Below are 13213 nucleotides of genomic sequence, written 5' to 3'. Positions count from 1 at the left end.
TTGACTGGTTGTTAAGTATTAATGGCATTCATTTTGGCAAGAACTTGCCCCCCCCCCCCACCCCCCACCCACACACACACACTCACCCACACACGGAAAACAAAAACACAATCCATGATTCTCCAATACAGGTCCACCTAGTCATACCAATTGGCCTTTGGGACCAAAACATCCAATCGAAAAGTTGAAAAAATACGTCATGGAATTTGTTTATTATTATTTATCTATTTATTTAAAACACTCTAGTTTTCTTTGGGACTGGAAGTCTTTTTAGTCCACATTTAGAATAGTAAAACTTCTAAGTCACACACAAAATAGTATTTTTTTTAAAATTGTTTTTACATTTGGAGCACTTATAACACAACACATTTAAAAAGGTGTCTGTTTACTGAAACTGGGTGTGAGTGAGTGAGTGAGTGAGTGAGTGAGTGAGTGAGTGAGTGAGTGAGTGAGTGAGTGAGTGAGTGAGTGAGTGAGTGAGTGAGTGAGTGAGTGAGTGAGTGAGTGAGTGAGTGAATGAGTGAGTGAGTGTGTTCTTTGTTTTTGCTCACACAAGGAGACTATCTCCAACAATCAGTAGTCACTATAATCACTACAATATACCAACATGAAAACAATAATATCTATACACCCAACAGCACATGTTTATCTGCTGTCATAAATCAACCACTTGGGGGGTGGGGGGGGTGGGCGGTTCGGGGGGGGTGGGTGGGATGGGGGTGGAGTGAGGGGGGAGGGGGGTGAGGGGGTCCCAGGCAGAGGTGAGTAAGTGATGAGTCAACCCCTGCTGCTGCACTATAAGAGGTCCTGATGGAGCTCCAGCAGCGTGCACTGTGACTCACCGACCGACAGAGCCAGGACCACGGTAAGAGTCCCACTCTGCCCGCATCCTTCCTTCTTCTTGACACACTTGTTTCTAAAGTGTAAAACTTTGTTTTAACCTGATGTGCATGAGTCCTGTTCGGCCAGTCTCTCTGCGTTGGTGGGGCCTGTGGTTTGTCTTAGTGCTGTTGCTTGGACAACATTAACATTGAGGTCCTGCCATTATTTATCGGGTCAGTAAAGTTACACTGTGGATGGCTGTGTGGATGGCGGCCGGTTTAAGCGGCCTCACCGAGCCCAGCATCCCTCAGTCCGATCCGGGCCAGGTGAGGCTTCTTAAACCAGCCGTCATCCACACACACAGAGACAGGTATGACTGGAGTTGTGTTTATAATGTTTGTGTATAGCTGTGGTGGAGGGGGAGTCCCGGCGACTTCTCTGGCCATGCAGTGATCTTTGTACTGATTACACATCGTCATAGGAAACCACAGCTGTCTTTGACTCCTCTGCTCTGACAATATTGACTTGGATAAACAAATGTTGGGAATTACTCATCCTGGCGTTCACCCAGCAGTATCTTTTACAATGAAATACGTGACGGGATATCGATGAAAGATGTGAAATGACATCCGGTGGGTTATGATTGACCTGCTTCGGTCTAAGATCGGTTTCTTTTTCTTCCTTCTAGGAATACGAAGGTCTTCTCTGTACTCCATAGTCTACACATCGGGAATATGGAGCGCCCCCATCTGGCCCTTCTCCTCTTCTGTCTGCTCGGGGGGTTCAGCTCGGCCCGAGCCTACCCCGCCTCCAGAGAGTCTGTGACGTTGAGGGCGAACGTCAAGATGAACGCAGAGCAGCTGGTGATCAGACTGGACCAGTACCTGAAGGTAAGGGAAGCCATACTGCCCCACTTGTAGTTATCTTTGTGTTCTTTGTATTCTTTCCGGCTCAAACAGCTCAAAGTACATCAGCCCTTATACTCGCTTAAAATACAATGATGGTGAATAATAATTAATTTAAGAAAGAAAAAACTGAAATATGAAAGAACTGCAGGGAATAAACATGCGGGGGGGGAAGGGGTTGAGGGGTCAATTCGACCGCATTTACCCGCCGGTGGAGCCCTCATGGAGCCTGTCCCCTTCAGCGGCTGTCCCTGGAGGAATGGAGCCAGAGCCTGAGCGCCAGCCCCCCCTCAGACCCCATGGACAGCCTGGCCTCCCTGGTCCTGGTGCTGGACGGCTACGAGAGCGTGATCTCCGAGAGGCTGGAGGGCCTGGCCCAGGTGAGGCAGGAGGTGTCCTCGCTCAGGGGCTACCTGGAGGACTGGCGGAGCGGCCACTGCGCCGGGCCCCCCCGGGCCAAGCCGGCCCCCCAGGGCCGGCTGGCCCGGCTCCAGGGCTACAAGGAGTACCCCCAGACGGTGGGGCTGGAGGGCGTGGTGGGGCTGAAGGACTACCTGGTCCACCTGCTGAAGCACCTGGACCTCCTGGGGGCCTGCTGAGGCAGCCGAGGGCGGGCTCTGCCTGCTGCGCCTCTGTCCGATTGGTCGATGGTTTTATTTAAGGTTTGTGGATCAAATCAATATTAATAATGCTGGACCGAATTTTCAGAGAATAATGTTTTAATACGTTTTAGTATTTATATATTTTTTATGGAAAAAAACAAGAAAAGCAGACTTTTTACAGCAGGGTGTACATGTAGCAATAACAATTGATTTTCATATTCTCCAAATGAAATGTTTACGAACTGGTAATAGGGTTATTTTTTACAGAAAATAACCTTGCTTGGAAATGCGTTGAGCAAATCACTTTATATATATATATACTTACCAACTCAGTTATGAGTCACATTTGCCTGCCGTCAGGTTGTAACATGCCAAGCCAAGTGTCTCCATGTACTCTATGACAAGAAAAGCCTTTACCTGCCTCCTATATTTTCATTGCCTCAAAAGACTTTTAAGACTTAGCGATTAATTTCCCACCTATATATGCAACAGGAAAACGAATAATGTCATGTATATAGATATATATTTTTCTTAATAATTGTAAGTTGTATGTGATGTGTATCTTTTAAATTGTATTTAAAATAAATAGTCAATATATTAAATTGATGTTTGATACATTTGTGGTTTACTATTACTGTGCATGTTTTTTATTTATGAATGAGACTGAAGAAATTGTTATGATTCCTCGATCTTGTTCTATAATCAAACATTTTATGAACTGTTAGCCAGAACCATGTAATGTTATTTAATGTCAAGTGTGCTTGACCTGCACACTATCAAATAAAAAGAGGGTATATACTGAGGGTATTGAGACAGCTTTAATTAAAAAATAAAACAACCTCACAAAACGTTTTTACAAAAGGTATGCTGCCATTCGATGGGATTATACTGAAAAATATTAAGAAGCACACTCCAGCTTCAATGCATCAAATCAAGAATGATATTAACTTTTATGAAATGTAAAAGGTCTACAGATAAAAAGCAATGACCTTGCACTATTCACCGTCCTCCGCCCAGACAAACAGAGACATAAGACTAACTGAACCACTTGTTCCTTTTGATGTCGGCTGTCTTCTGGCCGCCTCCCAGTATCTTGTTCTTGTATTTTTCCACCATGCTGTCGAAGCGGTCCTCTTCTCGGTTCCTGAAAGGCTTCTTGCCTGGTTTCGCACTCTGGAAAGCAAAACAATAACCTACTCAGAACGATTTTTTTTGTGTACCAATAAAAAAAGAACAGAAAAAAGGTATGACATGGTATTAACTGTTTAATAGTGATTGTGCATGTTGTATCAATAGTAATTGTGCATGTTGTATCAATGAATTTTGACCCTCACACCACATCGACAGTTTGAGTCTATCTATGTTTTTATTGGTGCACAAGGACTCGTTTCACATGATTTTAAAACAAAAGGTTGAATTTAAGTATGTTGTCTAGCTTGTGTTTTCTAGGATTTTCATGGAAATGCATGGCTTTTATTCAGTACTTTTTCTAACCAGTGGTGTATGGAAGTAAATCTGTGCCATCGGGTTTTGAAAATAAAAACACTGATGTACGGTGGCCCCGTGGCCCCAAACATCCACATTCTGAGGAGCCAGCGTAATGGAAGCGCAAGCGTTGCCTGTTAATTTCTATTGCTGGGGATTTAGCTGCTGTTATTTCCACCCCAGGGCAGTTTCACTGACGCCTCCCGAGGTATCCCACTGGGTTTCAGGTGAATGACACTATAGCCTACACAACCCGGTATGAGTCACCCGCTACGTGCACCGCAGCCAGACAGTATGTGGAGCAGTGACATCCGGGCTGAGTCAACCTCCACAGTGGTCGTGGTGGTTTGGAAAACCGTGCAATTTATTGACTTAGGCCTACGACGAACGGATAGGGGTAATGAAGCGTTTGACGAAATCTCATTAAAAGTTATTTATCTTTAAGATTTAAATGGGATTACCAAATGAAGAAGGCACAAACAGGTCCTTCATATTGTCTCTCTCTCTCTCACTCTCTCTCTCTCTCTGCGTTCTCTATTATTCTCTATGTTTGTGTCTCTCCTAATCCTCTGTCGAGTGTGAGGTGTTCTATTTTGTGCCGTCAGCAGTCCGGGGTACGGGTATATGAGCGCCTGGCTCATACCCATTCATAGCATTGTGTTGTACAATTACCCTGACAAATGGCTGAGTGATTTTATGCTGGTGTTTCAATATAAAAAAAATATGAAGAAAAATCCTCACATGGGAAGGAAAACGAATGGCTGGAGACATTAAAACAGTGTGTTTCTACCACGGGTATATGAATATTTATGCATTGAAATAACCTGAATTTTTTGCCTCTGAATTTAACTCTTTACATTTTCAATATATCATATTCACCTTTATTTTTCAGTGTTAAAAAATTCAACGTTAAAAAATTCAACGTTCAAATATTCAACTCAAATATTTTCAGCGTCCCAAAATTCAGTCCGCCAAAGTCACCATCAAAATTCAATGTACGAAATTCAGCATCCGGGGACCCAAGAAAGAGCAATCGATCCTAGATGCTAGATCGCGGTCAAACGAGTTGGCGCGTCATTCTCGTTGGATACCTGACTCTCACGCGGGAAGGCAAAACAGATTTAGCCATGTCCAACGGCAACAGCAGCAGTAATGGAGCCCCCCAAAGGACTCGGAGTAAAAAAATAATTTTGGTTGAAAAAAAAAAAAAGCAGAGAGAAAACTAATAATTTGGTTTGCGAGATATCGCAAACCAACTTCCGGGTCAGAATTTAACTTCCGGGTCAGGGGAAATACTAACAACCACAACGACGGAGCTTGGGAGATTTATCATCGTTTATTTTGAGCTTGGCCTCAAATATTCGGACATCAAATCAATACTTGCCAGTAGGCACGCCTTCCACATAAGTGAGAGACCTCTGAAGAGGATACTGCGAGATAGGGGACAGTGGGACACTCTCGCCGCAAGGGGTACTCTGACCTGTCGGTCCTGGTGGATTTTATTAGCGACCAACTGCAGTACTCTGGACAGCTTCACAGGTACCGATGGATGTACGCTAAATGCAGGGAGCATGGACTGCGTGTGAGGAAAGAGGATGTGCGGTTGTTGTTGAAAGAGCTCGATCCCAGAGGAGTGTCACGAAGGCTAGCGAGACGGCTCAGACGACGAAACTAACTAGTTAATAATAGATAGTGTACATAATATACAACTAGTATTACTTTTCATACCCTGACATGTTTTGATTGTTAATGTTCCTGCAGTCTTCTTCTAAATGTCACATGATGTTGACAATCAGCTGTCTTGACACCACAGCCACATCATGTGAAATTAAGAAGAAGACTGCAGGAACTTGTCATGGTATGAAAAGTAATACTAGTCTGATTACAAGAACAATTAAGTCAATTGTTCATGAACAATTAAGTCAATTGTTCTTGAACAATTAAGTCAATTGTTCATGAACAATTAAGTCAATTGTTCTTGAACAAGTACAATTATTAATTCATTGTTACGTTTTTTTTTTTTTCACTGGCCACATCAAGCTAATGTGGCCAGTGAAAAATATGACCTGAAAATATCAGGAAACAGCACCAAACTTGTTTGGCAATTTTTTTGTTTATTCAGAGTTCCACACACGGGATAGCAATATAGTTACAGTAAGCAAAAAGTTCCAGTCTCAACAAAAACATGAATAGCTTGTGTTGTCGTTTTTTAACCCCTCTCTCAGTATTTGAAACTACAGGTTGTAAATGCAGATAATTTCAAAATGCTTTTCTGTCGGTAACATGTCAATGTTTGTACTGATTGGCCATCAGAAGTTCAGAGTTCGATAGATACATCAATTTTATTGGTCTCAACATTTGAAATCCAATGATATTCTATCATGAAAGACTCAGAATAAGTATTCACATTTAGTTACTGAAGCCGGTTACCTTTTTGTTAAATACAATTGTAACTGAAAAAAGTGCTACATTTGTTAAAGTAAAGTTCTGAAATTGATACACATTTGATTTACTTTTTACAGGCCTTGTCTATAAAGCCCCCCCCTCATTTCTGTGTTTCTAAACTATCGTTTAAAGGAATATAACATTTGCCAAAAGCTAGAGATGTTGAGCTATGACTTTAAAGGAAACTTATAAAGGAAAAGGACAGCAAGGTGAATTACTTACGTGACCAAAAAATCCTGCCACTTCGAAGCTCGACACAACTAAACACGTCTGACCTACAGAGATGCCGTGATGGCCTCTCTGAGGTGCATGTACAAATCCACTGCCTGATATGGATCTGTTGCCAGAGGGAGATTGGAATCAGCCACAAGGATGTTGCTTAGTTCGTATAGATCTGGATCAAATGCTTCGGTCTGGCGAAAGATACATTCATTTTGGGAAAGGAAGTCTCTTGTCCCATATAGTTCAGGTAATGCAAACATGTTGGGCCGACCGCTGGGGAGGTTAAGGTTGTTCGATGGCCTGATGGTGTGTGTGTTCCAGACCTGTGCAGTGTCATCCAACTCATCCTGTTAAAAGCAAGAATATAAAAATAAATTAGAGCTGTCAGTTAAACGCGTTATTAACGGTGTTAACGCAAACCAAATTTAACGGCGTTAAAAATTTTATCGTGCAATTAACGCAATTATTTTATTAAAAAGAAGAAAAAAACTTTTTTTTCTTTGCCTCAAAACAAAGAAGCAGTAGCCTGACTGCTATTTTCAAATGACAATTGTTCAAAGCAGTCGTTTAATTGCACTATAGGCTCTTTTTTTGTATCGTCCTGTTTTGAACATTAATGCGATTAATCACGATTAAATATTTTAATCGCTTGACAGCTCTACAATAAATACATTAAGGAAGAACTATAAATGCATATCCAGGGCTGTTCGCTTATTTTTTTTTAAGTGGTAGCACTGGTGCCAGCAAGCACAAAAATTCAGTAGCATAAAAATACATTTTGTAGCACACAGTGTGATCGAAAACTTGCATAACCTTAACCCTTGGATTTCACTCTAATTACCTTTGAGCATGTCATCTTGGTCTCATTTGAGATTCACAATCAATATTAAATCCTTGTGTGCAGTAATAATTGTAGAAAAAATGAATAGGGCTGCACTTATTTAGAGCCTAACCTGCCAATAGCAACTTTTGCTGATTCAGAATTGTTTCCCCCCCCCATAGAACAATAATATTAATATCTATATCTCTGTATATTGTTTATCTATACACATAATTATTATAATAATGATAAACATTTTTAGAACATTCCTTTTAATTAAAACCAAACTTTATACATTGAACACAGCCTATTCAATTAATTAGTATACATATTTCTACAATTTAGGATGAATTAAATAGGTTGTTGTGAATGTTTTTGGAGTAGTTCTTCCATGGCTTATTTCAAAATGTGTCTATAGGCTACTGTTGACTGCTCTCTGCAGCTGAAGGACAAGATCTGTCCAGCCAAAGTGGCGGGTGGACTCAATAACTTAAGACTACTTTACCCAGTTTGATGACTCGGCGAGTGTTCATTTTGAGCCCTCTAAGCAGTGTTGTGCATCACTTATGCAAGTAAATCTGTACCATCGGATTTTGAAAATAAAAACCCATTGAATTCTAAGCAATGAATATTTATGCATTGAAATAACGTAACTCAAAATAAAATGTTTGTATTATTGGATATTTTGAATAATTATGAGCTATTGCATATATAAACCCACACATGCATAATCCCATTCACAAATACAAGTTTTAACAATACTTGCTACACTATTGTAGTTTATGTTATTTATTTCGTTTAATTGATTATTTATGTTTTTTCTTGAAGTGCTATTTTCTTTACATACATTGCACATACTGCACCCCTGAAATCTTCAATATATACGTTATAAAACAGCATAAACAATATTCATGGGGTGAGTAGTGGTGTAACATAACGTGATTCTGCAGTGGGAGCATTATTTGATAGAGGCAATTGGTCTATACACATACTGTGTATCGTGTGATGGTGTAGGTCAGGGTTAGCATGAAGGAGGCAACATGCGAGATTCTCCTCACGGTACTTTAATGCCGCTTTTCCACCGCACATGTAGCTCGACTCGACTCGACACGGCAGAAGCACGGGTCGTTTTCCACCGCAAATAGTACCTCCTAGACGTGGGCGGGGTCGGCTGCGCGAAAGGGCTGTGACGTATTTTTGTACGCGACGCAAACAACACCTACGCAACCCACACATGGACAGAACCCACATAACAACAATGGAGGACATCGATAACATTACTATTATTAGCTGGCATGTTGAAGAAGTTGAAGAAGTGGAATATGTTGGCTGCGGCGCTGCTATGGCTGTTACCAGCATGGTTGCCATGTCGCTCTCGTGACTTCGTCACACTCTCTGGCCAATCAGTGGCCGGCCGTCTGCCGACGTCACCTTTTAGCATCGGCTCAGCCGCTTGGAACCTAGAGCGAGGCGGTACTAAAAAAAAGCAGCCACTTCAGGTACCAGATACCATGTTTTCGCGGTGGAAACGCAAAAAATGCGAGCTGAGTCGAGTCGAGCTGGTACCATGCAGTGGAAAAGCGGCATTAGTATACTATAAGCTTTTGACCATACCACGCCAGGTCTCCATGGCACTATATATATTTAACACAAGGGTAGAAAGTCCGGGATTCCTGCCTACAACAAATCAGTTACTAAATAAAATAACTCATTAAAAAGGGGGATTTCGATCGTATACTGCTGTTTATTCTAGCTGATCGGAAGAGCAGGCACTTCTTCACTCCACTCGTTAACTCGTATAACCAAACAAAAGAGGGAGGCGCCACCTAGTGGCGCTACATATTATAAACCTGACAGTTACAACTGTACCCCTGAAATCTTCAATAAAGACGTTATAAACCAGCATCAAAATATGCCCGTTGACTTGCGCTAGCCTAGTTTCCAATGATAAGAACACCAAGGCTAACTTGGAATCAGGCCCTATGTCCAAAATTCCGAACTACCCTTATTTTTCAATTCGACGTCCTTCTTATGTACAAGTGTCCGTTAGTATTGTCCATTGCTGAATCTTACAGAAACAACCCATACTAATTAGGGATGTGCAGAATGTGTCGACTCAACGGTCGATTCTCGACTCGTGCTCGAAAACGACTCTAAAAATAGAAATCGATGAATCGTTGTTTTTTCTTACTTTTCTTTTTTTTTCTTTACATACAAACTGCTTCAATGTCCTTTACAAAACATTGTAACCCATTTCTGCTTTCAAAATAAACAATTAAAATTTATCAAAATTCAATAAATCCTTTTTTTTTTTCAAATGGGAGACGTAGCTGTGTTGTTTTTCTAACGGTCACTTCTGTTCTGCTACACCGCTACGTCTCCCAAGAGCGATCTCTTCCTTTGTCCTTTCATGACAATGGCATCTTCACTTAAAAGTCCGGTGTGGGATAGTTTCATGAAGATTGATGACAGAACAGTTCAGTGTAAATTATGCCTCATGAAGTTTGCGTACCATTCGTCCACAACCGTGATGTTGAATCACCTGGCAAGGAGGCATCCCAAGCCTTCCAGCCAGCAAGGCAGCATCGCAAACTTTACGGTGAGATCCTGTGATGGCCGCCGGGCTGAAAGAATCAGCGGGTTGCTAGCTAAGATGATAGCCGGAGATATGCTGCCCATGAGCGTAGTAGAGGGGACTGGGTTACGCAATCTGATTCCATTTCTCGAGCCAACCTACACAGTGCCATGTCGCCAAACGATGACTGTGAGGCTGGAGAAAATGTACCGCGAAGCAGCAGCCTCCCTCCGCGAGATCCTGTCCTCAGCTGACAAAGTTGCTATCACCACTGATGCCTGGACAGCTTTGACGACTGAGTCGTACGTGACGGTGACCGTTCACTTTTTCAGCGACTGGGTCGGAATCTCAATCAGTGACCGCACCATGCAGACAGGAGTGCGCCCACAGTCTCCAGGTGCACCTTCTCAAGTATTGCAAAAATACCTCTGCCAAAATACACCAAAACATGAATTTTCGTTTACAAATATTTATTTAAAAACGAAAATATCTGTTTTAGTGGGTGTAGCCTCTGTTCAATTAAATGGTTTTATGTCCGACTTAAACAATTTTGTTGCAAAGAGGAGGCGCGCATCATCAACTGCCGTTTCTAATTAACACAACGCCGACACATTTTGCCTATTGGGAATTTACAGGTTCACAATCCTGCTTTAGTTTATCATCATTTTTATACCAACTTAACTTCATAAAAAAAATGCATTATTGGTGTGCTCCTGATAGCAACCTTTGAAATAGGACGGGCGGGCCAACTGGGCCGCTGTCTTAAAGGAATGTGCAGATCCTTTGAGCTCTGCAACTGCTGCAGCCGCGGGTCGATCGATTTTTCGATTGATGCCTCCTACACGTCGACTCACAGAAAACGAGTCGTTTAACATCCCTAATACTAATGGCATATATATATATATAGAAAAATGTACTCACCGAAGCAATGTTACTGCTGCTGTTGCCGTTGGACATGGCTAAATCTGTTTTGCCTTCCCGCGTGACACCGGGATGCCACCGGACGCGTACGCGCCGCGGAACGGCTGCGCCGCGGAACGGCTGCGTCCTCTGCCCTGCGTCCATTCCTACCGGGCGCGTAACGGCAGCGTAGCGCTGCCTTGGGAGCCCGCCAGTATTCACGCGAGATCACGAGATCACGCGATAATTCTAAACCTAATGTACTCACCTTCCACTCCCAAAACTCTTGCAATTAAATGCCACGCTTTGTCCTTTCTGACATTTTCCTTATAAAAAGGATGATTTGGTACATAAATGACTTCATGTTGCTGAACTTCGACAATGAGTCTCTCGTCGTCAATGTTGCCGACCCTCTGAGACCCACCGGTCATGACGTAATAATGTTGATGTGAAGTTACATGAGCTGAGTATTGTGTTTTATTTTGAAAATTGACCGGATGCTCTATGGCTTTTACTTTTCACTTCCTGCCCGGCTCGACCTGCTCTGTCGAAATTGACGCGGTTTAGCAGCGGCTCGCGGCAAAAATAGAATTGGACGGAAAGATAGCGCTGCGGCGCGGCACGTCGCTCCTGGGACGCTGCTGAAACGTTCCGCGGCGCGCCCGGTGGAAATAGTCTCATTGATTATAGTGGAAGCGATCAGCTGCGTGACCGCGGCGCAGCCGTCCCGCGGCGCGTACGCCTCCGGTGGAATCTAGCCTTGAGAGAGTCAGGTATCCAACGACGCGCCCCACTCGTTTGACCGCGATCTAGCATCTAGGATCGATTGCTCTTTCTTCGGTCCCCGGATGTTAACACTGAATTTCGTACATTGAATTTTGATGGTGACTTTGGCAGACTGAATTTTGGGACGTTGAAAATATTTGAGTTGAATATTTTAACGTTGAATTTTTTAACGTTGAATTTTTTAACATTGAAAAATAAAGGTGAATATGATATATTGCTAATGTAAAGAGTTAAATTCAGAGGCAAAAAATTCAGATAGGTTATTTCAATGCATAAATATTCAGTGCTTATAATTCAATGTGTTTTTATTTTCTAAACCCGATTTACTTCCATAGTGGTCACTCACAGCTTTCACCCATTCATAAACAACCCTAACCCTAACCCTCAGCGCGGCTGAGTGCGCCGTGCTGTGCGACCCCGCCCAGTTATCGCTAGCAGTTAGGGTGAGACGCCATGCTCAGGGACACCTCTACACTCTGGGGGGGGTCAGGGATCTACCTCCACTCTAGTGCATCCCTAGAACCATGTTCCCTTTGGCCCAGCTGTTAGGGACCATGTTCCCTTTGGCCCAGCTGTTAGGGACCATGTTCCCTTTGGCCCAGCTGTTAGGGACCATGTTCCCTTTGGCCCAGCTGTTAGGGACCATGTTCCCTTTGGCCCGGCTGTTAGGGACCATGCTCCCTTTGGCCTGGCTGTTAGGGACCATGTTCCCTTTGGCCTGGCTGTTAGGGACCATGCTCCCTTTGGCCTGGCTGTTAGGGACCATGCTCCCTTTGGCCCAGCTGTTAGGGACCATGTTCCCTTTGGCCTGGCTGTTAGGGACCATGTTCCCTTTGGCCCAGCTGTTAGGGACCATGTTCCCTTTGGCCCAGCTGTGTGGGTGTTAGGGACCATGTTCCCTTTGGCCTGGCTGTTAGGGACCATGCTCCCTTTGGCCCAGCTGTGTGGCTGTTAGGGACCATGTTCCCTTTGGCCTTGCTGTTAGGGACCATGTTCCCTTTGGCCTGGCTGTTAGGGACCATGCTCCCTTTGGCCTGGCTGTTAGGGACCATGTTCCCTTTGGCCAGGCTGTTAGGGACCATGTTCCCTTTGGCCTGGCTGTTAGGGACCATGTTCCCTTTGGCCTGGCTGTGTGGGTGTTTGTAAACCTGTTGGCTGTAGTCTGACAGTGTGGGTGTTTTGATATCTGGTTAAATGTAGTCGGACTAAGGGTGGGGGTGGGGGGGGGGGGGGGGTGTTTGGTAGCGTTACCTGTGGCCTGGCCTGTGGGGGTTTCTGCACCATCGAAGGAGCCTGGCGGTCCTTCCTGCTGGTGTGACCCTTAGGTTTCTTGGGAGGAGCCTGCTGTTTACCTTTATCACGCAGCCTGCACAGAAAAAAATAATAATTCAGTGAGAGGATCCCAAACGGTTTCTAAAAATCTGATAGTGCTAGACCAGCTCAAACACTAATGTTTGGTTTTCCTATAAGGAAGCATCAATGCTTTTATGAGCTTAAATGTTAAATTTCAGAGGTTGGATCACAATTTGAAAGGAATGGTTCCTCGACGGAGACACGAGTTGAAGGTACCTGATCTTAGGCCCCCTGTGTACGGAAGGGCAGAGTCTTGCGCTTCTTCTTTCCGTCCTCCAGTCTACGTATTCCACCTCCG

The 13213-nt window shown here is 43.5% G+C and overlaps 1 protein-coding gene across 1 annotated transcript; it reads left to right on the top strand.

Moving 5' to 3' along the window:
• The first annotated feature begins 796 nt into the window (after window positions 1-796).
• Window positions 797-3536, top strand: LOC130388662 (leptin-like). The gene is made up of 3 exons (XM_056598106.1): window positions 797-865; window positions 1511-1712; window positions 1970-3536. The coding sequence occupies exons 2-3, from the start codon at window positions 1557-1559 to the stop codon at window positions 2324-2326; spliced, it is 513 nt and encodes a 170-aa protein (XP_056454081.1). The 5' UTR covers window positions 797-865; window positions 1511-1556; the 3' UTR covers window positions 2327-3536.
• Window positions 3537-13213: the final 9677 nt, after the last annotated feature.

Source organism: Gadus chalcogrammus, chromosome 9 (genome assembly GCF_026213295.1).
Source record: "Gadus chalcogrammus isolate NIFS_2021 chromosome 9, NIFS_Gcha_1.0, whole genome shotgun sequence".
NCBI lineage: Eukaryota > Metazoa > Chordata > Actinopteri > Gadiformes > Gadidae > Gadus > Gadus chalcogrammus.
This window is presented reverse-complemented; position numbering and strand designations above follow the sequence as displayed.

Coding starts and splice junctions, on each gene's coding strand:
- LOC130388662 (XM_056598106.1), top strand. CDS start 1,557: ATGGAGCGCCCCCATCTGGCCCTTCTCCTCTTCTGTCTGCTCGGGGGG. Junction 1,713..1,969: donor GACTGGACCAGTACCTGAAG/GTAAGGGAAGCC, acceptor TGTCCCCTTCAG/CGGCTGTCCCTGGAGGAATG.